General features: G+C 37.5%; 1 protein-coding gene across 2 annotated transcripts in view; it reads left to right on the top strand.

Moving 5' to 3' along the window:
- Arhgef9 (Cdc42 guanine nucleotide exchange factor 9) overlaps positions 1-25,139 on the top strand; it is a 342,442-nt gene that overhangs the window by 103,383 nt on the left and 213,920 nt on the right. For both annotated transcript variants that reach the window (XM_026412344.2, XM_026412339.2), the window contains exon 3: positions 2,951-3,045. In XM_026412344.2, coding sequence (XP_026268129.1) covers positions 2,951-3,045 — 95 coding nt within the window. The remainder of the gene's footprint in view (positions 1-2,950; positions 3,046-25,139) is intronic.

The raw sequence follows: 25,139 nt of genomic DNA, 5'->3' as shown, positions 1-25,139 counted from the left end.
CTCCCACACAAGCCTCCTAATTGTTAGAAAGAAATAACAGCCCCTTAGGGTGAGGGCTCATCAGGGTTAATAGTCCTTACCATAGTGACTGCTCTGGGCTTATTTATAGGCCAAGGGTGGGAAAATGTATCCCCAACTTTGGTTTATGTTTTGGCATCACCTCAGCAGCCACTCTCACCTTTGGGATATAAATGGCTCCCACATTACAGTTCTGCTTCTCAAGGTCCCCACTAGACACTTGAGTCTAAAAATATCCCTGGGAAACAGGGTGACATCAGGACCCCATTTAGGAAGCTGGTTGTCATCCAGTTCCTCTTCTGTCTCTGATTCTACTAGTGATAGGATCCGAGGACCACATTCAGATCGTGATTAGTATTTGATTTACTTCTATCTTGCTCAGGACCTGAAGAACTTCATTTCATTTTTTACTGCTGGATTTCTGCACTTCCATCTGCCTTCACATACACTCTTACCAACACTTCCCTCTAAGATTCTAACCTGGAGGTTGCCAGAGCAGACCATTATAATAGAAAGAGGATCAACTTTGGATTTGGATAGATCCAGTGTCAAATTTTTGCTCTGCCACCTTAGTAAACGTGCATAAGATCTCTAGTCCTCAGTTTCCCCATCTGGGGAGTGGGATACTGAATAACATCTGTCTCACAGGAGTGTTGTGAGCACTGAATGAAATAGAATTTATGAATGTGTGAATGCTGCAGCACAGTTCCTAGCATGCAAAAGTGCTCAGTGATGGCAGGTTGCTTCTTTTCTCCACTGTCCATCATGTGCCTAATTTTTTTTTCCATATACATACATACACCACTATGGAGCTCAACCTGGATTTTACTACATGAGCTTCTCCCTCTCATTCATTATTTTACTCACTCTTTTGCACATTCAACAGACATTTATTGATCAAGATTGGAAAGTCAGTGGATTTTGTTTCCTGACAACTTAGAGTGATGGAAAGAGCAACAGTTTGGAAATGAGATATACTTAGATTTGAATTTTGCTTCTGCTACTTAATACCTGTGTTACCTGGAATAAGTCATTATACTTCTTTGAGCATCAGTATTCTTTTTTAAAATATAAGCCTAATTTTATTTTGAGGGGAAAAATAAAATGTATTTACATATATAGAAAAAGGCCTGGAAAACTTTCACCAAAAGAACATCAGTATTCTTTTTTTATCCTTTTTAAAAATTTATTTTTATTTAATATATGACAGCAGAATGCATTACAATTCTTATACAGAGCACAATTTTTCATATCTCTGGTTGTATACACAGTATATTCACACAAATTTGTATCTTCATATCTGTACTTTGGATAATAATGGTTATCACATTCCACCATGATTAATAATCCCATGCCCCCTCCCATCCTCTCCAACCCCTCTGCCCTATCTAGAGTTCGTCTATTCCTCCCATTCCGCTCTCTATCCCACTACAAATCAGCCTCCTTATATCAAAGAAAACATTTGGTATTTGTTTTTTGGGGGATTGGCATTACCTTCTCTAATTCCTTCACTTAGCATTACCTTCTCTAATTCCATCCATTTACCTGCAAATGCCATGATTTTATTCTCTTTTATTGCTGAGTAATATTCCATTGTGTATATATGAATGTCAGTATTCTTATATGCAACTTGGGATAATCATTTGGATCTTACAAGCAAAGCTGTGAGGATTAAAAGGGCTAACAAACATGAAAGGCCTTATGAGGTGAGGTGCTATACAACTAGCCTGAAATTATAATTTTGGCAATACAATAAAACAATTAGAGGTAGGGATATGTCTTTTATCTATCCAGGTACTCTGCATTGTCTTTAAATACCTATAGATGCCACTATTAGGAATCAAGATTTGTTTTCCTCATTAAATGAGGGGTTCTTGTATTTGGAAAAAAAACCCAGAATATCAGAAACAGTCCTACTGTAAGCATACCCACACACATCACCCCACATATTGGCGGAGCTCTGCTCAAACCACTTGAGGCTGGGCTGACTCAGAATCCTGTTTTGGAAGTAACATTCAAATCATTTCTCCCTGAGACCCTGCCCTTCTCAGTAGGGTTGGCTCTGGGTTGGTATTGATCTAGAGAGTTGTAGGGTACAACTGGAAGAACCTAACACCATTTGAATGAATAACCCTGGAACAATTAGAAGAATTTTTAAGCAAAACACTGGTTTCTGAGCAGGTAAGAAGAAACTTATGTTTGTTTACTTATTTGAATATTTCTATGATAGTAGTACCAATTTAATCATGTTTGATAACTGAACCAGGTGTCAGGAGACTTGAGGTCTATTATTGGGTTTCTGTAGATACTTCTATGTAGTGAATTATAACAAACCCCTTTTTGAGAACCTCAGTATCCTCATACTGGAAATGGAAGCAGTGCTGTTTGGCTGCTCTGAGAACACAGATTTCACTTACTAATTGCATCTGATTAGATATATGCTTGGTTTATCCTCCTACTCCCTGGTTTTTGGACACATCCACTGCTCACATTTCCTCTTAAGGGGTGGGCTACAGAAACGGATGAAAATTTGAAACTATTTATGTTGTTCTGGGGAAGTGTTGGGAGAGGCAAGAAATTTGAGCTATTGTGTACTTTAATTAACCAGGCTATACATGTAACCTAAGACTTCAAGGTTACATGAAAATTGTCCAGAACTGGAATTCTTTCTTTATAATTCCAAAGAGCTTGAGGTTTTTCTTTTCCCAAGAGCAATTTAAGTAGGTCTAGGGTACTTCAGATACTGGTTTTCAATTGAGAACTTTCAGCTAACTTTCTATCACTAAATTTACATGAGCATACCCTTACCTTCCTTCCCCCTTAAGCCCTAATGCTGGTGGGTCTGAAAGATGGGCAAAAGTGACCAACAGTCAGGGCTCCCCAAAAGGAGCTGGGGTCTCGACTCAGTCTAAAGAGCACTCTCTTACCACAGGTAACTTGGACCAGGGCTCCAAGACTCTAGAAATCTGCAAGAAAATTGGTGGATACTGGAAGCTGCAGAGACCAGGAAACAAGCCAATAAATGAAGTAAGACCCCTTTCTTAGTACCTTAGTTCCTCTAAGCTTCCTTTTCTCTGCACATATTACATGTATTGGTGCTTCTAGCATGTGTAATGGAAGAAATTTATAAATGGGGTTTGGAGATATTTTATGGCTATATAAAAGATGGAAACATTGAACTTTTTCCCCTGGGATTAATTTTTGCATGATAATAATCAAGGACTTTTTTGTGGTTTCCATGCAGCTTGCTGCTTCTGTTGTCTTTGGCTGCCTTTGCTGTAGCAGATGGGGGAACTGTTACATTTTAAACCCTGGGTACTTTGGTTTGCTTTTATTATATCCTTTAGGTTCATGATCATCTTCAGCGCTAACTGGTGACATATCCATAGGTATTCCTTGTCATAAATACAGACATAAAAAACTGGCACTTAGGATTTCAGTGTTAGCAGGATTCTTTATACCTGTGCCTGTTGGGCACTATATGGACATTTGTAGCTTTCTTGCTATAACTGTGAATATATCTGTCTGTCCACATATGCCTCTCTGTGTGTCTTTGTACATTTCATGCCTGTTAAATGCTTCTTTGGTGCATGTGTGGGTGTCTTTCAGTATGACTACAATGTGTTCTTTCTTAACTTTACCCTCTGCTGCTTCTATCTATCGATGTATCTTTATGTCTATATATGTATATGTATATGTATATACATACATACATAAACACACACACTCCTTTTTGTCAGATTTTATCTTTGGGTGTTTTGACATGTGCTGCCTTTTTGTAAGTGTTTGATTCTGTAGACCTTTTCACTTGCATGTTTTTCCTTGAAGATGTCTATGAATGCCTGTTTTCCTATGAGTCTTTATTTTTGCATAGTCAGTATATCTGGGAGCATGTGTTTGGGCACATAGGTTATATTTCTATGGCTAAGTCCTGGTGAGCAATAATACCGGTGAATGCAGCTTTCAGAGGTGTCTGGCCTGGTGGCTTAACTTTCACTACCACTGCCCTCCAATTTGAATATGCCCTCTCAGAAATAGATTCACAGCAGTTTAGGCCTGTTTCATGACAGCACACATTTAGATATCTTGGCCAGGGATATGTGTCATGAAATTGAAGTTTGTTGGTTTTTCTGTTGTAGTTTAAGAGTTGCAAAGTGAGGCCCACAGGAAATCTTTCATGGTTTTGGATTCTTTCTCTCATTATCTTCCCTCTGCTGAGTTTCCCTTTTCCTAGCCTTCCCACTTAATTCACTTGGTCCAGAGTTAGGCTGGTCCACTCCTCTCATGACAAAGGACACCAACAGACTCTTCTGTACACCTGTTTACATTTTAGCCATGTCTTTATTTTAGGCTTTTTTTGTACTGGGGATTGAACCCAGGGGAGCTTTACCACTGAGCTACATCCTGCTGGGCTTTTTTTTTCAGTCAGAGAACAAATGATCGGCTTCCTCTTAATTAGAAATTTCTGTATGTTCAAAGATGGCAATTAGGCATTTGTGATAATATTCTTTCCCAAGGTAAGCCAACCTTTGTAAGACCCCTAGAGGTAAAATCCAAGGAAGTGTTTCCAGTAAGATAAAATATCCAGTGGTTTAGGGGGCTACCAAAAAGACTATAACTGTTAAGAAACAGTTTTGTAGCCCTTATCAGCCCTATAGTAATATTGTTATTACTAATATAATAAAAGTATATGTGTCATATGTAATTATGTGTAATATAATATTACTATAATTCTATAAAAAGTAAAAATAATACTAGTAATAATAATAGTTCATATCTCTGTGGCATTTGAAAAATTATTTCAAATTCAATGTTTCATTTGACCTCATGGCAGTGCTGTCAATTAATCTCACCCCTATTTTGTAGATGAAAATTCTGAGGCTCAAAGAGGGGCATCTTACTAGTAAGTAGTATAGCCAGGAACCGAACTCACTGTATAATCCTAAATCAAAAGGCAAGGCTTTTATCTGTGCTGTCTTTCATGATCCCCAAAAATTCAGAATTGTAAGCAAAACAGTTTTTCAAGGGATTGAGCCAAGGTAATTGTAAAAAATAAAATCTAGTTATGTGATATTCAAGACTTTTTATAAGGTGGAATTTGAGCTGGGTTCTGAAAGATGGGAAGGTTGAAATAGAGCAAAAGGAGATGGCCTTTTCAGACAGCAGGAGCTATATAATATATCCCTATCCCCTGGGAAGAGTCATTTCAAGCTGATCTCTTATAAACAGTTCTAGGAATGAAAGGGAGCCACTCTTTTCATGTCTGTATACTTTACAGTTAAGAGAGTACTTTTGCACATATAATGTCTTTTAATTATCACAGCCATCATGGAAATACTATGTTACTTCCATTTTCCATGTAATGAAGTGAGGCTGGAAGGAAATAAATTTATATCAGAGGCAGTTTATAATTTCTTGTGGCCCCAAGCCAGTGGCTTGATGCCCATTCCATGGCACAATTAGGGAAAATGGCAGGGTATCTACAGTAGGTTTAAAAGCGTATGGATCTATCCATATTCTACCCCTACCACTCCTAATATTTGCCAACTTTTTAGGGACACATATTTATTGGCTTTGGCCTTGACAGGTAGGCATCAGTTGATGATCTTATCAGGAAAACCTGCTGTGGCAGTCCCCCACCTTACCAAATCAGGGAGCTTTGATGGGAACACTCTGGAGGTGAGATCAGCACTCAGATCTCCAGCAGTCTGAAAGAAGAAAGCTGCTGTTTTGGGCTTCCCCTCAGTTCTTTTCCCTTGTGCAGTCCTTACGTGTCACCTGTCAAAAAGCCAGCCACACTTTCTCCCAGTAGTTAAAATTAGCCAGCCTCCTCTTTTCCCCAAGGCCATTCTAAGAAAACATTTTCAAAAGGAAGTTTATTAATCAGATGATGAGGAGAAATTGGTTTATAGGAGTTGGCAAGTGTGAGCCTTGAGATTCAGGATCTAGTTATTTTTCCTTGTTCCTAAGTTTTAGGCAATAAAGTCTCTGGATCTCATTGAAATTTGACTGTTCATGGTAGATATTCTGATCATAATAAGTGATGAACTTTTCAAAGTGCATCCACACCTACTATCTCAGTGAGGCAGAAGAGATGTCTCAGAAAAACTAAAAGATCTTATTTAAGATCACCTAGATAACTGTTGGTAGAACCAGAATTGGAACATTGTGTCTGAACTCTCAGGTCCATGTTCTTTTTATAACAGCCACCTGGATTACATTGATAGATTTAGATTTCAAAGCTCTTTTTGTCTTGGAAATTCAGACCATTTTGAGACAGCTTTATTACCATGTAATTTACATATACTAAACTCACCAAGTTTAAGTATACTATTTGATACATTTTTTAGAAATGTGTATAGTTATGCAATCACCAACACAGTTGTGATATGGAACATTTTCATCACCTCCACAAATTCCCTCATGTCACTTTGTAGCCTGTTCATTCCCCTCTACTCCCTGGCAATCACAGATCGTCTCTTTATCTTTATAATTACGCCCATAATTAGTTTGTCTTCAAAACCTGTGTAGGCAAAATGATCCCTGTTTTGAATCTTGCAACCTATGGGAAGTGAAATAATTTTCTATAAGTCAGACAAAATATTTGTTTGTTCATTCACTTATCCATTCATTCATTCAGAAAACAGTGATTCCATTTCAGAATCTATGCTGCATGCAAAATTTTAAAAGTCTATGCTCTCAAAGTTTTCACAGTCTAATCAGAGGAGACCCATAAACCAATGAAGAATTAGAGCAATGAGATACATTTGAAGAAAAATGCTTCAATCCAGGACTAAGAAGTGCTTAGTTCTGTTTGGAGAAGTCAAAGAAAGAGACCAGATACTGAATTCCAGAGTAGGTGTTTTTAGAACAATGATCAGGTGTTCTGAAATAGGTGGTAGAAGTTAAAGGGACAGCACTGGATGTCTTTTTCCAGGCCAAGAGAAGGAAAATATGTGAAGAAGTAGCACACTGGGCTTGGAGAATGGAAAGATGGAAGCATGAGTTGGTAGATATCTGTTAAAATCTCAAAGGATCCTCAAAGGTCAGGAGTCCTCTTGGACTTGATATCCTTGATCTTAACTTAGTTGGAAAGTTTAAGTGAGTGCCAGTGTGGTAATTATCTTGTTAAGCCCTGAGGTTTTGGGAATTTCAAGAATGTTTGGGTTGAAAAATGTTCATTTTGAGGATTGCTTTTATTTCCTTGTTTAGATAGCAAAGAGATGTTATCCCAGGGACCTGAAAGACAATGCATGACTTTTTTTTTCCTAAGAGGAAAGAAGCAGTAGAGGCTCAGTCCCATCCTTGGCTACATATTATGGAGACCTTAGATGGTGGGGATCTCAAGGCTATGAGTATATTTGTCATAAAACTGTTAAACTGCCAGCATTTCTGCATCTCACTATGTCTTTAGAACTAGATAAATCTCTCCCACAGGCCTGAGCCTTCCCTGAAGGAGATATTTTTCTTTTTCAACCACTTAGCATAGAGCTCAGAAATTAGGTTCTGGAATCAGAAATATAGGGGTTTTCATCTTCAACTTGGCTGGAACAGGGAACCAAAGTCCCCTTCTGCCAGAAAGTCTAGAAAGATTTCTGAATGGAGAGTCAGGAGTCCTGGAATATAGTCTTGGTCCAGGGTAATTTGGGTACTATTTTCTTCCCTACCTTGCTTGAGTCTTAGAGGGACTAAGGACTTTAATCTGCTTAGTTTTGTGTGAAGAAATCAAGTTTACTAATCTGATTATAAGAAAGTTTAACTGGATACCCTTACAGGTTCTTTCTGTCCTTTCAAAAGGTGTATTCTGGTGGCTAAATAAGAAGTCCCTGTAGTTGTTCTTATAGAACCAGGCCTCAACATTGTCTAGGTTGCTCAGCAAGCAAGTGCTACAGTTTCATAACAAGAACAATATGGGGACTGGGGCTGTAGCTCAGTGGTAAAGTACTTGCGTCACATATGTGAGGCACTGGGTTCGATCCTCAGCACCACATAAGAACAAATAAAGATACTGTGTGTTTACCTACAAATAAATAAATATTTTAAAAAAGAACACTGTGGGACAGAACAAAGTGATCTAGGACTTTCTTCTTCTTTCCCCCTCAGGCTATGTTGTGACTAAGTAGAGTCAAGTGAGGCACTTGACTTAGGGGCAAAATTTAAGGGGGTACTAAAAAACACTCAAGAATCAGGATTAATAGTATTTAAATATAATATTTTAAAATCAAAATTAATGAATATGAAAATCCACCATTAACAACATAGTAAAATTTTAAATAAAATGAGATCAGTATTGCCAAACTTCCCTTTAGCCTTGGACTCCAATATGGCTTTGTGTGCCATATTGTGCCATTGTTAGCCCCCTTATATTTCTCCCTAATAGAAAAAAATATGCCTCACTTAGGAATCCAAGATTGAGAAAGCCAAGTTTCTGCATAAGTTTGGTACTTGTTCTTTACACAAAGTAGCTTATGTATAGTAACAGGCGTAGAACAACATAATGGTTAGGGGTAGGGCCTCTAGAGCCAGACAGCCAGTATGTGAATGTTAAATCTGCTATTTATTACCTCTATGACCTTGGACAAGTTAACTTTTATGAGTCTCACTTTCTCATTCAGTAAAATAGGGACAAAAATAATACCTTCTTCATAGGGCTATTCTGAGGGTTAAATTAATTAGTATATATGAATATCTAAGCAAATAATCTATTATGTGGTATGTATCCAGTGAACATTTGTTCTTGTTATATTTAGGAAGAGGTTGGTTTAGAACTTTTTGAATATGAGTATTGATACTGCAGTAATGTGACTGAAGCAGGTCCTTGGGTCATCCTTCTTGCTGTTCTTTGAAATTTCTTTGGGAACAACTTTATTTATAAATCAAAAACGAAGTACATGACTTCTAAAATTTATTTCCTGTATCAAATTGTCAAAGTAAACTCCATAAATATGTACAAATAAATATATATTAAAAACACTTTTTCATTTAATATGACTCCTGAAACAAATAGTATTTAAATTTGGGTAGACAATGGCTATTTTGTATAGATCTATCTAAACTATTTAGATAGTGCTGGACTATTTTTGATGAACTGTTTCCTACACTGTGACCAGCAGGGCCACTTAAAGTGTCATAGCCAGTAGAAATTCATTGAGGTTCCAGAATTATACCCATGTTCTACTTTCTCTTTATTGAGGCTAAAGACATGTATGGGGCCTTGCCTAAATGTAGAACTCTCTGAAGACAAAGGTTATACTTGTGATTGATTGATTAGTCAATTAATTGATTCTCATATACTTGATAAATACTACTCAAATGTTCACTTTGTTTGAGGTCCTGTGGCTTAATTCTCAGTATAGAGGTAGGAATATTACCCAGCCCCTGCCTGTTCTAGTAGGGGGTAAAGGCATAGATTCCTCCAACCTGAAATCAGTGTCTCCTTTCCAATCTGTATTATTCAATGTTCTCCAGAGAAACATAACCAAATTAAATCATGTGATTATGGAGACTGACAAGTCCAATAAGCAGAATGGACATGCAGGAAGGACTGATGTTCCAATTTGTAGGCTGTGAGGCAGGATGAGCTAATATTCCAGATGAACTCGCCAATAGATGGAAGAATTGTAGTTTTGGGGAGGATAGATCTATTTAGATCTTAAGCTGATTGGTTGAGGTACACCCATATTATGAAGAGCAATCTGCTGTACTGATTAAAATGTTACTCTCATCCAAAAACTTTGGCCAAGTGGCTGGGTAACCTGTAGCCCAGTGAAATGGTTAATTTGAATTGTCAACTTGATTGGGTTAAGAGATGCTGACAATTAAGAGGCTTATGGGTGTGTCAGTGAGAGTATGTCTAGGAATGATTGGCCCATGGGATAGCCAACTGCAATGGAGACCCTTACTAAGCATGGGCAGCACTGTCCAATAGGATGATGGCTTGGATTGAATAAAAGTTGGAAGAACAAGGAAATAGCAGCAGATGAAAGCTCGATTTTTCTTAAACCAATTCTTGATTGGTACTGCGATTGTCTGAGGATATGAGACTCTCACTTCTTCACTCTTCCAAAGTGGACTTTGCCAGTGATTCCCCAGAAGCCTTCAGTCTTGAACTAGTGTAGCACTCTTGATCCCTCTTGTTCTGAGGCTTCAGTTTCTTGGATTTCACAGCTACTGGTTCTTCCAGCTCTCAGCCTGCAGATGGCCATTGTGGACTATCCAGCTTCTGGTCATGTAAGCCAACCTAATAAATCCCCTTTTTATAATTATACTTCCTGCTGATTCTCTTCCTTTAGAGAACCCTGACTAATACACCCAGTTAAGTTGACACGTAAAATTAACTCTCACAAGTCCACACCTTGTCAATTTGGTACCCATACGTATCTCCAAATAAAGACAAAAGTGTGTACATACTTCCACCTAACATGGTTCAACTGTTCTGTGTACAATTGAAAATGCATTAAAGCTTTACCCAGAGGAGCATACAAAGATTTGGATAATGTTTACTCTTCTCCTTGATATCTCTCATACCTTATATACTATGATATAAAGTTGACTATACTTAAATGCCATGATATAACGTTAGTACATCATCTATTACATGATAGGGGGATAAGAGGGGGAAGAACACAAAGATATTTGCTACCCACTCACACTCAAATGTTTTATAACAAATTGAGGAGATACTCATGACAAATACAGTTCTCTGTCACTGGTCATGTAGTTGTAGATGGTATTTCTAACTACCATCATCCACTACCTATACGGTACTCCCTTTCCCTACAACAAGCACCTTGGCCAAGTCATGGTTCTTGACCCGGAAGGGTCACCCAAACATGCACTACTGAAGGGTCTGTGTCATCAGTGTTCCTGCCTAGATTGAATTTTCCATTGACCTTAGTCACAGAGTATGGTAATGTCAAGAGATACCTTAAGGGATCCCCTATATTTCAGACATATTTCTCCATATTTCCATTGTGGGGTTTGCAAATTTCCCTGTGATAGTCAGATCAGTCGCCCCAGCCAGCACAGCAAATCCCTTCATTGCCTGTTGATTTAGAAGCAAAATTTTAGAGTACCTAAATATAGGTCTATATGGTCTATAGTGTGCTACAAAACCCCAGATGATGAGTTATATCTGACTACTAAGTGGGGAAGAACAGAAGAATCATAGGAAATTTCATAGAGAGGGCATAATTTTTGAGCTAGATCTTGAAGACCTCTGGAAGCCCAGTAATTATATAAACTAGAGAAGCCTTGGAGGAGCTTCCAAGTAAGGATACAGGGCCATTGATTGAGCACCTGTCATATGCTATGCTCTAGCTGAGTATTTAAAGCCCATAATTCTTTAAACTAGAAAGCCTGGGAAAGGTGAAAATCAGCTTCTTCTCTTGAAATTCTCTCTCCTTTGCTCATACCAGGACCTGGTGTTCATCATTTTACCCTTCTTCCATGTATCACAATCAGCTTTGAAGAAAGTCTCAGTACTGTGCCTCGTTTCACCTCTGTGGTAGGAAGAATAATGGACACCCAAAGAAATCTTTGTCATCACCTCTGGAACATGTAAATGTGTTAATTTATATGGCAAAAGTAACATTGTATATGTACTAAATTTAAGGATTTTGAGATTGTGAGATTATTCAGGATTATCTAGGTGCAGCTGTCATAATCATAAGGCTCCTTAAAAAGGAAAGGAGGGGCAGCAGAGATAAAGAAAGATGTGATAGACTGAGGCAGAAGAATCAGAGATGTTGGAAGGTACTACTCTGCTGACTGTGAAAATGGAAGAAGTGCCGTTAAACAAGGAATTCAGGCATCTGAAAAGAATTGCAAAAGACAGACAGATCCTCCCCTAGAGCCACCGGTAGTATGCCCAGTGTTCCTAAAGGAGCACACCTTGATTTTAGTTAAGTTAGACTCATTTTGTATTTCTTTTCTTTAGAACTAAAAGATAATTTGTTTCATTCAAAGCCACTTAGTTTGTGATAATTTGTTTCTGGATTTTCAGATTCATGCTGAAAGGCAGAAAGAGAAGCCTTTCAGTACTCTAGGACAGGCAAGCCATTTTAATATATGTAGAACATCTCAGTTGTCATGTCTGAGTGTTGCTAACTTGTCTGATCAGACTGTCACATTCATAGGTCTTATGGGAATATTTTCATAGTCCCTGGTTATGGCCTGATTGAAGTCAATCCTACAGTCGCCTGTGTGGCTCAGGTGCCCGTTTGGGGACTATGGGCAATGAGGATGTGAACACCAAAGAGACTCCCATTTAACACCTTGCTGTCCAAATTTTTTGTCTCTACCCAGGTGTGATATAACTCATACCTAGCTGTTGGATTCTGTTAGCCCTGCTCTGCACTCCTAGCAGACCCTACTCCCCACTAAGTACATGGCTACTCAAACTTATCCTCATGTATGGGTTCCACTGCTACTTGGATCATGATATCACTTATAATTTCTTTCTTTTTCTTTAAGTTGAAAATATAAAATGAGATAATTGTAGATTCACATACATTTGTAAGAAATAATATAGAGAATTCCCAAGCATCTTTGCCCAATTTTCCCAATGATAACAGTTTGTAAAACTATAATACCATGTCACAGTCAGGTTACTGACATTAATAGAACCCACCAATCTTATTCAGTTTCCCAAGTTTTACTAACTTTTTTGGATGTGTTTAGTTTTTTTCAGCTTTATCCTACACATAGATTCATGTATCTTCCACCTCGGTGAAGGTTCTGAACAATTGCACCACCAAAAGTATTTATTCTGTTGCCCTTTTATAGCCATCCTCACCTGTCTCTCACCATCTCTTCCAACCCTTGTATAACATTAATCCACTCTTGATTTCTAAAATTCTGCTTTTGTAAGAATGTTACATAAAAGGGAATTATACAGTATATGATCTTTTGAGGCTGGCTTTTTTGTTTAACTCATCCTAACTCCCTTGATGTCTATCTAAGTTGTTGCATGTATCAATAGCCCATTCCATTTTATGCCTTATACAGTTTTCCATGGTATTAATGTCCTACAGTAAACCATTCACCTATTGAAGGACATTAGGGGTATGTCCAGTTTAGGGCTATCATGAATAAAGCTGTTATATAAATTTATGAATAGGTTATTGGATGAACATAAGTTTTGATTTTTCAGAAGTAAACTTCTAAGATTACATTTGCTAAGTGGTGTGATAATTGCATGCTTAATTTTGATTTTGTAAGAAATTGCCAAACTGTTTCCCAGGGTGGTATGCCATTTGCTTTCCCACCAGCAAATTATGTGTCATGTTTCATTGCATGAGTAATCCAGTTTTAAGCATTTATACCAATATTTGATATTGTCACTATTTTTTATTCTAACCATTATAATAGATGTTAGAATATAATAGATTATATAATAGAATCTATATTATTATATATTAATAATTATAATTATAATTAATAATATTATATTTTAATTATATATTAATATATAATATATATTATATATAATAGAATATAATATATTATAATAGTGACATCTCATTTTGATTTTAATTTGAATTTATCTAATGTCTGATGGTGTTGAATATCCTTTCATGCACTTATTGGTCATCTGGACATCAACTTTGGAGAAATGTATGCCTTCTCTGAAGGCTGTGTGATAAAGGCTTGGTCCCCTGCTGATGGCACAGATGGGAGGTGGTGGAAACATTAATATATGGGGCTTATTTGGAGGAAGAAGGTCACAGGGCTGGGGTTTGGGGAAAGGGCATGCCTTTGAAGAGTTTATTTGCCGCCTCCCTTTTCCTCATTCTCTTTCTCTGCTTTCTGATTACGCTGAGGTGAGAAACTTTCTTGCCATAACCTTCTACCATGACCTTCTCATCACAGGCCCATAGCAATGGGAACCACCACCCAAGGGCTGAAATCTCTGACACCATGAGCTAAAATAAATCTTTCCTCCTTTAAATTGATACTCTCAGGTATTTTGTCTCAGCAGAGGAAAGCTAATTTAGTCTATTCATATCTTTTTTCCTATTTTCCTACTGGATTGGTTTTTTTAAAAAAAATTATTTATAAATGGGCACAATATCTTTATTTTGTTTGTTTATTTTTATGTGGTGCTGAGGACCGAACCCAGGGTCTCATACATGTGAGGTGAGCGCTCTACTGCTGAGCCAGAACCCCAGCCCTGGATTGTTTTTTTACTATTAAGTATTGAGAATTTTTATATATTTTAGATATTGGTATTTTGTCAGATATGACATTTCAAAGTATTTTCTCCCAGGTCTGTGGCTTGCCTTTTCATCAACTTCACATGGGTTTTCACAGAGCAAAATGTTTACATTTCAATAGGGTTCACTTTGTTGATTTTTCTTTTTATGTATGGTGCTTTTATCAGCATGTGTAACTCCTTAACAAACTATATTCTCAAGATTTTCTTCTTTTATTTTTCTAAAAGAGTTTACAGTTTAAAAAAGTTTATAGTTCTATGCCTTCCAGGTATAATCTAGATTTGTACCTTAATTAACAGGCTCCCCAGATCAAGCTCCCACAGTTCATTTTACCCTTCATGTACTTCTGGTCACTTCATTTAGGAATCCCTTCATCATTAGCCCGTATCCAGCCCTTTAATTCCTTAATACCTTGCTTATTTTAACTACCTTCTAAGCCACTGTCTCTTTTGCCTGACATTTAGATTTTTTTCTTTCCCATTATTGAGCCGTCAGTTTTGTGTATGAATTCCTTCTTTTCCTATAGCCCAAGTCACCTCTTTTTTTCCCTCTTCTGTAACCCCCAAACTCTTTCCTTTTCTTTCTTATCACCTGGTCCCCTCCAAGTTCCCCATCATTTAGCTATGATCTTCTTTCTCCTTCAAGGTCCCGCTTCTCCCTAAACCCTTGTGTACCTTCTATGCCCCCATCTTCCCTGTCAACGCCTCAATTTATCACTTAACCTCTTTCTCTGCTGCTTTGTTTCTGAAGAGAAGCTTCTTTCTTTCACTTATCTGCATCATGGCTACTTATCTCTGAACTCTACCACTTAGTTGATTCTACTCAAGCTCGTCCTTATCATTGTGCTCTATATAGACATTTAGAGCCTGTCTCTGTCAGCAGAGGAATCACATTTAGATACTTATTTTCTTGACAAGGCTTTCTTGAGAAAATAAGATATCCATAGCTTCTGAAACACAAATCCTGTTTGCATTTTTACAGCTGGGCAGGCAATTTCCACCCTACTTTTCTGAAGTTGCTCTAAGAGTTGCATGTACTTACATGAAAACAGCAGGGATTCAACAAATGCTAATTCCATTTCCTACTTTGACATGTTCCTTCCAGTCCATGGGGACTGTTTTAGTCACCTTTTTTGCTGCTTTGACTAAAGGACCAGACCAAAAACAATTGTAGAGGAGGAAAAGTTTATTTAAGGGCTAACGGTTTCAGAGGTCTCAATCCATAGACAGCAGACTCCATTTCTTGGGGCTCAAGGTAAGGCTAAGCATCATGACAGAAGAGTGTAGCAGAGGAAAGCAGCCCTCATGGTGATCAGAAAGTAGAGAGAGAGATGTCTCTACTTTCCAGATGCAAAATATATACCCCATAGCCATGCCCCCAATTAACCACCTCCTCCAGCCACACCCCACCTGCCTTCAGTCAACACTCAGTTAATCCCATCATGGGTCAATTCACTAATTAGGTTAAGACTATAACTTCATGCTTTTCCTTTCAAACCTTTTTGCATTGTCTCATACATGAGTTTCTGGGGGACACCACATCTAAATTATAACAGGGACTAAAGGTTTTGCCTAGACATTTGGGAGTGGATGTGACAGTCTTTCTCATCACTTGGACTCTAAATAGCATAGAGGGGAAGTTGTACAACTGAAGGGCAGGTTTCATGTTTCCCTTGGCTTTTCCTTTTTTTCTCGTGGGACTGTATGAAGTGAGTTGGATTGACCAAAATCCTGGGCCAGGCCTGGCTACTTGTCAGGGGCATGGTGACTTCTAAAACTATCACCTCCTTTGGGAGGGTCTCTTCCCTTTGTATCACTCTTTCTTCACCATTTAGGAAGTGGCATCACCCATAATCCTGGGCCCACATTTAGTGCCTTAAATGTCAAAAACCAGGGCTTTGCTTCTTAACTTGAAAATCTGGCCACCTCCTATTTTTTTTTTCTTTCTTTATTTTTTAGTTTTCAGCAGACACAACATCTTTTGTTTGTATGTGGTGTTGAGGATCTATACCGGGCCGCACGCATGCCAGGCAAGCGTGCTACCACTTGAGCCACATCCCCAGCCCAGGCTACCTCCTATTGTACAGAGTGCATCCTCTTATTTTTTTGGTCAGTGAGTCCCCACTCTTTCTTTTAAGAACTTATTGTTTGCCAAGGGTAGAGGAGCATGTAGGAAGGGAAGGAAAAGAGAACTTTGGAGTATCTAAACTGATAGGCCTGGAGAGACCACCTGATCCAATAGCTTTGTTTTACAGCTAGGAAAACTGAAGTCCAGGAAGGGAAGTGACTTACCCAGCAAGTGACCGAGCTAGGGTCAGAAGCCAGGTTAAGAGGGAAGGAGAGAGTTGACTTTATCCATCTTGGACTCACTTTGTTTGTCAGACTCACATTTCTACACTGGGTTTTCATTGATGCCATGACAAATAGAATGTTATACTGGAGGTCTCCTAGGAATTGGGAGCAAACGAATTCTCATCCTGAGCAATGAACCACTCTTCTCATGGAAGTTTCTCTTGGATCCATGACAGAAATTCATACTCTGGCATGTTTCTAGTCTGTGGTACTATTCAAGAGCCCAGAAATGGCTTGACACAACATTTCTGCTGTATGGTGGCTAGGAGAATGAGTATTATGGGAAAACTGCCGAGTCCAAGCAGTCAGGATCTTCACAGGGACTCAAAATTACACTGCCCTAATAGTAAAGACTACCGTTTAAGTGTTTGTTGTACACTATGTGCTCCGTATGATTACATTTCATCCTTATAGAAACCCCATGAGGAAAATCCAATTATTGATCTTTGTATAGATGAGGAAACTAATGCTCAGAGAAGTAAAGTGACTTATTTAAGGTCACAAAGCTGGTAATTGGTAAAGTTGGAATTTAAACCCATATCTTCCATATTCCATAAATGTAATGCTTTTATTAAGTTGTTAAGCTGTTAGCCCAGTAACTAGATACATTTAGGCTGGTCCTTCAGGATGGTGATACATTGGCAATGATGATGATGAAAATTTGTCATTTTCTCTCATCTTTCTCCATCTTGGCACTGTGTTAGGCACTAGAGAGGAGTCAGGCATTTTCCCTCAAATTGTTTATAATTAAGGATAGCAGTGGTATGTAGACACATTAAGAAACACGTAATAGAGTACAGCAAAGGAACCCACCAATTCATTTGTGTAAGCTACCATTGGCAATGCCATTCAAATTGGATTTTGAAGGATAGGTAGGAGTTTTCAAGCCATTGAAAATGGGGTTGACAGGGCAGGGCTAGAAACATGCATTACAGTTATAGATCACAGTCTAAATAAAGGCAAAGAAGAACATCAGTCCTTGATTTGCTCAAGGAGTAGGTGGTGGAAGCCATGATATTAGAATCGTCATTCTAATAAGTGGCTAAAATAACATAGTAACCTATGTTACTTTCCCAAATCCTTTAGAGATTAATAAATATTGCAGTCCTGGGTCCTGGATTACCCTGTAGTGTCCACTGGGGATGTAGAACAGACAGCATGGATTAATTCTAATACTTTATTTGTTGAGGTTTAATTCTGTTTTCATTTTCATTTCATGAAATTTTCGTTTAATTTTCTGTTTTGTCAGTGAGAGAAATAGCCTTCCAATAGCAACTCAGTATATTCTCTTATTCCCAAACTCAGACCCTTTCCCACATGATCTTAAGTTAGTTTCCTTTACCGAGTCTCCTCTTTGTTTTGATCTCTTTCTTGTAATTTAAAATATCAAGATAAATAAGCTCATGACTTTCAAAGATTTCTGTCATACAGTCAAAAAACTGGCCACATTGGTTAGGTCTCAGCAGGGAATGTAGGTGGTAATGGGGCAGGGACAGAGGTGGGGACACTTTTGTATCTTTTTGAACTTTATATCATGTGCATGTTTTACCTAATAAAATGATTCATTATATCAAAGAACTGGTGGGACTAGTCTCCAGTGACCTCCTAACTGCTACCAATCTTGGGCATAATAATCCAGTGAACATTCCTAGGTAACATCAAGGAATGGCATTCATCAATGGGTTATCACTCTATTCTCAAATAAATGGTAAAATAAATTATTGAAAGGTAGCAGGCACTGAATTTAGAGTTAAGAAAAAATAATGTGTACCTGAGATATCCTGCATTATCAGAAAACAAATAATATTGAAGATAATCATAATGACTTAGCCAATTAAAATAATATACTGTGATCTAGACACTGTTCTAAGTGTTTTATATCAATTAACTAATTTAGTCCTCATATATAGAGTAAAGACTATTAACAACATCATTTTACAGAAAAGAAAACTGAAATAAAAAGAAGTTAAAGCTATTCGTATAAGGTCAGAATCTTTTCAGAGATGTCTGGACTAGTTTTTTAAAGAACAATTGAATTAGCTTAAAATGGGCTCCCACTTCCAAAACAGTGACAAGTAAAACAAAATATATAACACCTACCCAAAAGAAATCTATGAGAATATTTTTTTTAATTTCACATATTTAAAAGCAGTGGATCTTGAATATTTGGTAATAGTTTGCATGTTTTGTTGGTAGAAATAATTACTGACTCAGTAGGATTAGGTATATACCATAATACAACATTGATAAGAACACAGTGAAATACTTAAATATTATCAAATATTTATATGTGCCAAGAACTGTCCTAAGCATTTAATCCCCATTTGATCTCTTTCTTGTATTTTAAATTTGACATTAATTTTTATACCCAGTCTTGTTTTCTTTAGTATTATAGTATTCTTTCACTCCATTTACCTCATTATAATCTTATGGGAGCATCCCTGATGGACTTTACTAAAATTGTCATACCAAACCAGGTGTCTAAAATGCATTGTTACTTGAAGTTTCAGAAATCTTTTCTTTCTTTGTTTTGTTTCATAAAACTGTTATCCGTTACTGTATTTGACCTGCTAAAGTTGGCTCCAAGTATACAGGTTCAGGTATTCTTCCTTCTCAACATTATATGAAGATAGTACTAACTGCCTAAATATGAAAAGAAATTTCAACCTTTCCTCAGGGCAAATCCAGAAAATTCAAAACAGTAGGGCACATAATATAAACTAGAGTCCTTATACACTTACTAGAGAATAATCATGCAAGGGAAAATATAGCCACCTCTGTGGTTTATTTCATTCCCAGCCTTTTTTATTTTTCATTTTGAGACAGGGTCTTGCTAAGTTGCTTAGGGCCTCAACTAAGTTGCTGAGGCTGGTTTTGAACTTGGGATCCTCCTGCCTCAACCTCCTGGGCTGCTACACCTCTGTAGCTTTTATACAAATCTTTCTCTGCCTCTTTACCTCCACAAGTTCAGGGGTATGGGAAGGATTAAACAGGATTGGAGATTAGATATTGTATCAGAATTTGTATTATCTTTGTAGCTGGGAAGAAACTATTTTAATCAATATTCTTTGCATTTTAAGAAGCTCTGGTTCACATTGATTTCTTTACAGAAAGTAGAAAAAACTCTGTATGGAAAGCACCTATGAGCACATTCTCTCAGTTTCTGAGTCATTGGATGTTATGGGGATATGTGTGTCTGTGTATAAATTCTTATATACAAATAAGTAAATCAATAGTGTGTTTTGGTGGGTTTTTAAAAAAAACTGTTTTGTGTTAAAAAGATAAAATTTGAATTATTGTTTAATAGTTTGTTTTGATTGTTTCCCATGTCAGTATTAATTGACCTATCTCTTTCTTTTTAACTCCAAAATAGATTTCTATAATATAGACAGGTCATCATTTATTTTTCCAGAATTAATTGATGGCCATTTTCACTTTTTTTGTGTGGTCCTAGGGATAGATCCCAGGGCCTCATGTTTGCGAGGCAAGCACTTTTTCACTGAGCCCCATCCCCAATTCTTCACTTTTTTTTCCTATTAAATATAATGCTTTAGCTAAAACTAGAAAATTAATAAAAGAGAGCAGGGGGGAATCTTCATGACATTGTATTGTTTTTGTCTGTTTTCTTGTATATGACACCAAAAGCACAGACAAAAAAGATAAAATAGGTAATTTGGATTTTATCAACTTAAAGCCTTTTGTGCATCAAAGGACACTATCAGTAAAGTGTAAAAACAACTCACATAATGGGAGTAAACATTTGCAAGTCATACATCTGGTAAGGGATTAATATTCACAATATATAAAGACCTTTTACAACTCAACTAAAAAAACTAAATGACATAATTTTTAAAAATGGTCAAGGGAGTTGAATAGAGATTTCTCCAAAGATATACCAGTGGCCAATAAGCACATGAAAAAATGATTGATATCATTAGGGAAATGCAAATCAAACCCATAGTGAGATACCACTTCACATCCATAATTAAAAAGAAAAACTGTTGAGGAATTTGTGGGGAAATTGGAACCCCTGGGCTTTGCTAATGAAAATGGTAAGTGGTAAATCTATGATGAGAAACAGTTTGAAAATTTCTCAAGAATCAAATATAGAATTACCATATGATCCAACCATTACATTGTTGGTATATACCCAAAAATACTAAATGCAGAGACACAGATACTTGTATACCTATGTTCATGGCAGTACTATTCACAATAGTTAAAAGATAGAAACAACCCATGTGATCATCAGCAGATGAATGAATAAAAGAATGAGGTATATAAATATATAATGGAGTATTATCCAAACACAGATAAATGAAATTATGATACATGCTATAGCATGTGTGAACCTTAAAAACATTGTGCTCAGTGAAATAGGTCAGACACAGAAGGATATATAGGATATGAGATATAATCCCATTTACATGAGGTACTTAGAGTAGGCAAATTCATAGGGACAGAAAGTGAATAGAGGTCCAGGTCCTAGAGATGTTGGGAAAATAGGAAGTTATTATTTAATGAATGCAGAATATTTGAGACAGTGAAAAAGTTCTGGAAATGGATATTGGTAATGATTGCACAGCATTGTGTATATGTTCAATGCCACTGAGTTGTACACATAAAATAATTGGAAAGGTAAATTTTTAATGTGCATGTGTATAATCGTGTGTGTGTCTCCACAATGAAAACCATAGTTATTCATTGAATATGCTCATATATTCTTCAATGAAAACCCTCATTTATTCTTTTTTGTTTAGATAGTGTATTCATTGGGATATAATTGACATACTGGAATTGTCACTCTGGAGGTGGTAGCAAGTGTGGGAGAGATGAGGAATCAGGGGTGAGGCTGTTGACTTGATTATTTAACATGTTTGGTTTGAGGTGGCCAAATCATATCCATGTTGAGAGGCTCAGGAGGCAGTAATGATTTGAGTCTAGACCTTTAGAAACAGGATAGTGTTATATGGGATTCAATTATATTGCCAAACGAGAATATGAAGACTTAGAATAAAGAGTATGAGAGTGTCAGGCAGAGAAAACTGAGAAGTATTGGTCAAAGTCATAGGAATAAAACCAAGACATAATAGTATCACAGAAACAATAGGAAGAGAAACTTTCAAGAAGTAGAAGGAACCTACTGACATTGATGTTTAGAAGAGTTGAATAGGGTGAAAGACAATTGGACTTTGGCTTGTCAACAGGTTTTACTAACATTAGGAGCTAAAAGAACATAGAGACAAAAGCATAGATAAGAGTCTACTCTAATTGAGAAGACTTGCCTAAAAATCTAGGCCCTGATACTTATGAATAGTGTGCTAATAGGCAAGTCACTCAATTTCTTTGAACTTTGGTTTTCTATTTGTCAATTGAAGATAGCATCTATTGCCTAGGATTTTCTTGAGAATTGGAGGAAAACAGGCATGTGAAAAGGATTGGCACAGTGCCCAATACATAGGTGCTCAAAAGGTGTTCATTCCTTCATTGTCCCCCTTCCCTGTCCCCTGCTAAGAGAAGAGTTTCACTGTTTAATATGATGACTGAACCTACAGAATTTAACTAGGCAGAGAAGTTATTTAATTCAGAAATAGATATTTGTTAAGTTATTCATAACTCCTCTGAATCTCTTAGTCTACTTGAAGATAGAGAAGGCAGGTTACCTTTTAGAAACTCGAGCCTAGCTGAGGAAGCAGGAACACTAACTTCTGATTAGGAACATGTTATGTAACAGAGCATTCAAGAGCCAGGGCAGGTGAAATATTAGAAGGTCTGCCTGACCCTGAATTATGTTTTTTATCAGCTAGACCATAGCTATACTTAGGTAGTCATTGGACATATTAATTATCATCTGATTTTAAAAAGAAATATGTAATTTAAGACCATTCAGGTCAAACTAATTTAATGCATTATATTTTTTACCAGAACAGTGATGTTATTAGCTTGATAGAAAAATAATGGATGGGAAACATGTAAAATCCTCTCCCTCTCCCTCTCCCCTCTCCCTCTTTCTTTTGCAGGAATCTTTATTCAGAGAAAATAAGCCCCTTCAGACAACATTGTGCAACTTCGAGCCGAATCTGCCACCTCTGACATAGTGATAGACAGAAAGATGGTCTCCAATCCTTAGTCTGGCAACCCAAACTCCAGCATACCTTGATAATTATCTGACAGTTCAGCGGTGGCCCATAAAAATATTGGGAATAAGGGTTTATATGAGCAGGCAGGGCTGGAACCAGGAAAGCTAGGAGGGATGTTTCCAATCTCCCTAAGGATGATTTAGGAGGGCCTCAATAGAGGCTGGAGTTATAGGTAAAGCAAAAAGGATGCAGACTTTGGAGGTGGAGGTACAGAAAAAAAATTAACCACCTTCATTTGCTAGAAGAGTATATGGCTAGGCTATTAAAACTCCTAAGAAATTTGTTTGAAACTGTACATGTGTACATCTCTATTTCCTTACTTTGAGTAAACGTTCTAAACTTGCTAAGCCTCTTCATGGCTTTTCTCTTTTCATCTCCCTCCTCAACTTGCCCTAATTACCTTGGCTTTTAAATGTCATCAGGTGTGTCATTAATATAAAAAAATATCTTCCATATTTGCTTATCATATTTGCTGTCAAGGCACTAGCCTTGGCAGTTGTCAAGTATAATAATATTATGCAGGTAACAAGGATTGCTTATACAAAGTAAGAAGCAAATTAGTTAGGATCCTGGTGATCTCTGCTCTTCTTCCACCAGCACATTAAACTACCTTTATTTTTAGATTTTTCTCTTTTTGCCTCTCATTTTTCCTTATTTCAAAGTCTTTCTGCCTTTTTGTCTCTTTTTCTTTTCCACTTTCCTTTATTGACTTTTCACTTGTTCCCACATTCTCCTGGCCAGTCTTTATATTGTCCTTCTTTCTCTTGTTCACTTGTGAGCTCCTGCCTCCCTTCTACCTGACTTTTCTCTCTTTGCTTTATTTTTAATTCTATCTTGGTATGGTTTGGATTTGAGATGCCTCCCAACAGCTCCTGTTAATTCAGGAATGTTTAGAGTCAAAGTTATTGGATTGTGAGAATTGTAACCTAATCAGTCCATCTTCATTTGAATGAGTGAGTGTGAACTATAGGCAGGAGGGGTATGGTTGGAGTAGGTGAGTCACTAGGGGCATACTCTAGAAGGGTGCATCCTCCCTGTGCTACACCCCTACTTCCTTGTTGCCATGGGAGGAACAATTTTCTTCTTTCATGCCTTTCCCCTGTGTCCTGACCCTACCATGAGCTGAGCAGCTTTGTTTGCTGGGCCCTTCCCCATTTTGTGCTGCCTCATCGTGGACTAGGAGAAATGGAACTGGTCATGTATGGACTGAGACCTCTGAAACCATGAGCCTCAAATAAAATTTTCTTCCTCTAAACAATTTATTCTTGTTAGGTGTTTTGATCGTACCAATGAAAAAGTAAACTAAAACAACCCTTTTCTAGACCATGGTGTGTCTGCTTATGACTCCTTCTCTGAGTCTCTCCTTTCCCAAGATACTGTTAATACCTGTTGGTCTGTTTATCTCTCTCTCCTGTCTCTTGTGACCAGTTGGAGTTATGGAGTGCTGGATTTGTTAAGGGCCTTTGAATAGCTGCTGCTCCTGCTATGCCAGGCTGCTCTTACTGCAGTCTGCTGAAAGAGCTGACCCTGCTGAAAATTCTGCCTACACATTGGCCCCAGGAGAGAGAGAATGCAGTGGGGACTGACTGACCTGTCACTTGGAGGTGGGGCATGAGTCTTCTCATCACATGGCCAGAAGTGACAAGACAAAAAAAAAAAAAATCAGTACTGCTGTGTTTAGAGCAGAACAGTTCATTTTATACAGTTTTATATAACTAAATTATTCCAACACTCTGTATACATAATCTTCAATACCCTGCTTTCTTAAGAAGCCTGCCTGGGGATTCCATTGTTACAACAGCTCATACTTGTCAGCCATCAATAGGAGGAGGGGAATTGAGGAAGAGATGTATTGTTTTAATTGGGAGCGACAAGATTGGGGTGAGTGACAAAGTGGGTTCAGACTTTTATGGGGTTGGTGGGCATGGCCAGTAAGTGAAAGGTTCTGGAATTGGCAGAGGTCAGGGTAGACAGAAAGGAGGTGGGAATTGGAAATCATGCTGTTACAGCAGTCTAGATATCCAAGTTCTAATACCAGAGGAGAGTTGCTTTGTCTTGTAACTTATATAATAGCCTGCATCAAGATTGCTGTTGCTGCCTAACGTAAGCAGAATTCTTAAGGAGTCAGCCAGCCCATCATCTCAGTCTTTCAAATCTCTGGAAAAGCCAACACTTCCCAACCTGAATCACTCTACTCTAAGGCACATTCTTTTTTTTTTTTTTTTTATTGTTGGTTGTTCAAAACATTACATAGTTCTTGATATATCATATTTCACACTTTGATTCAAGCGGGTTATGAACTTCCATTTTACCCCGTATACAGCTTGCAGAATCCCATCAGTTACACTTCCATTGATTTACATATTGATATACTCATGTCTGTTGTATTCTGCTGCCTTTCCTATCCTCCACTA

The sequence above is a fragment of the Urocitellus parryii genome, chromosome X, assembly GCF_045843805.1.
Source record: "Urocitellus parryii isolate mUroPar1 chromosome X, mUroPar1.hap1, whole genome shotgun sequence".
Classification (NCBI taxonomy): domain Eukaryota; kingdom Metazoa; phylum Chordata; class Mammalia; order Rodentia; family Sciuridae; genus Urocitellus; species Urocitellus parryii.
The sequence above is the reverse complement of the archived record's forward strand: the minus strand, read 5'-3'. Positions and strand labels throughout refer to the sequence as shown.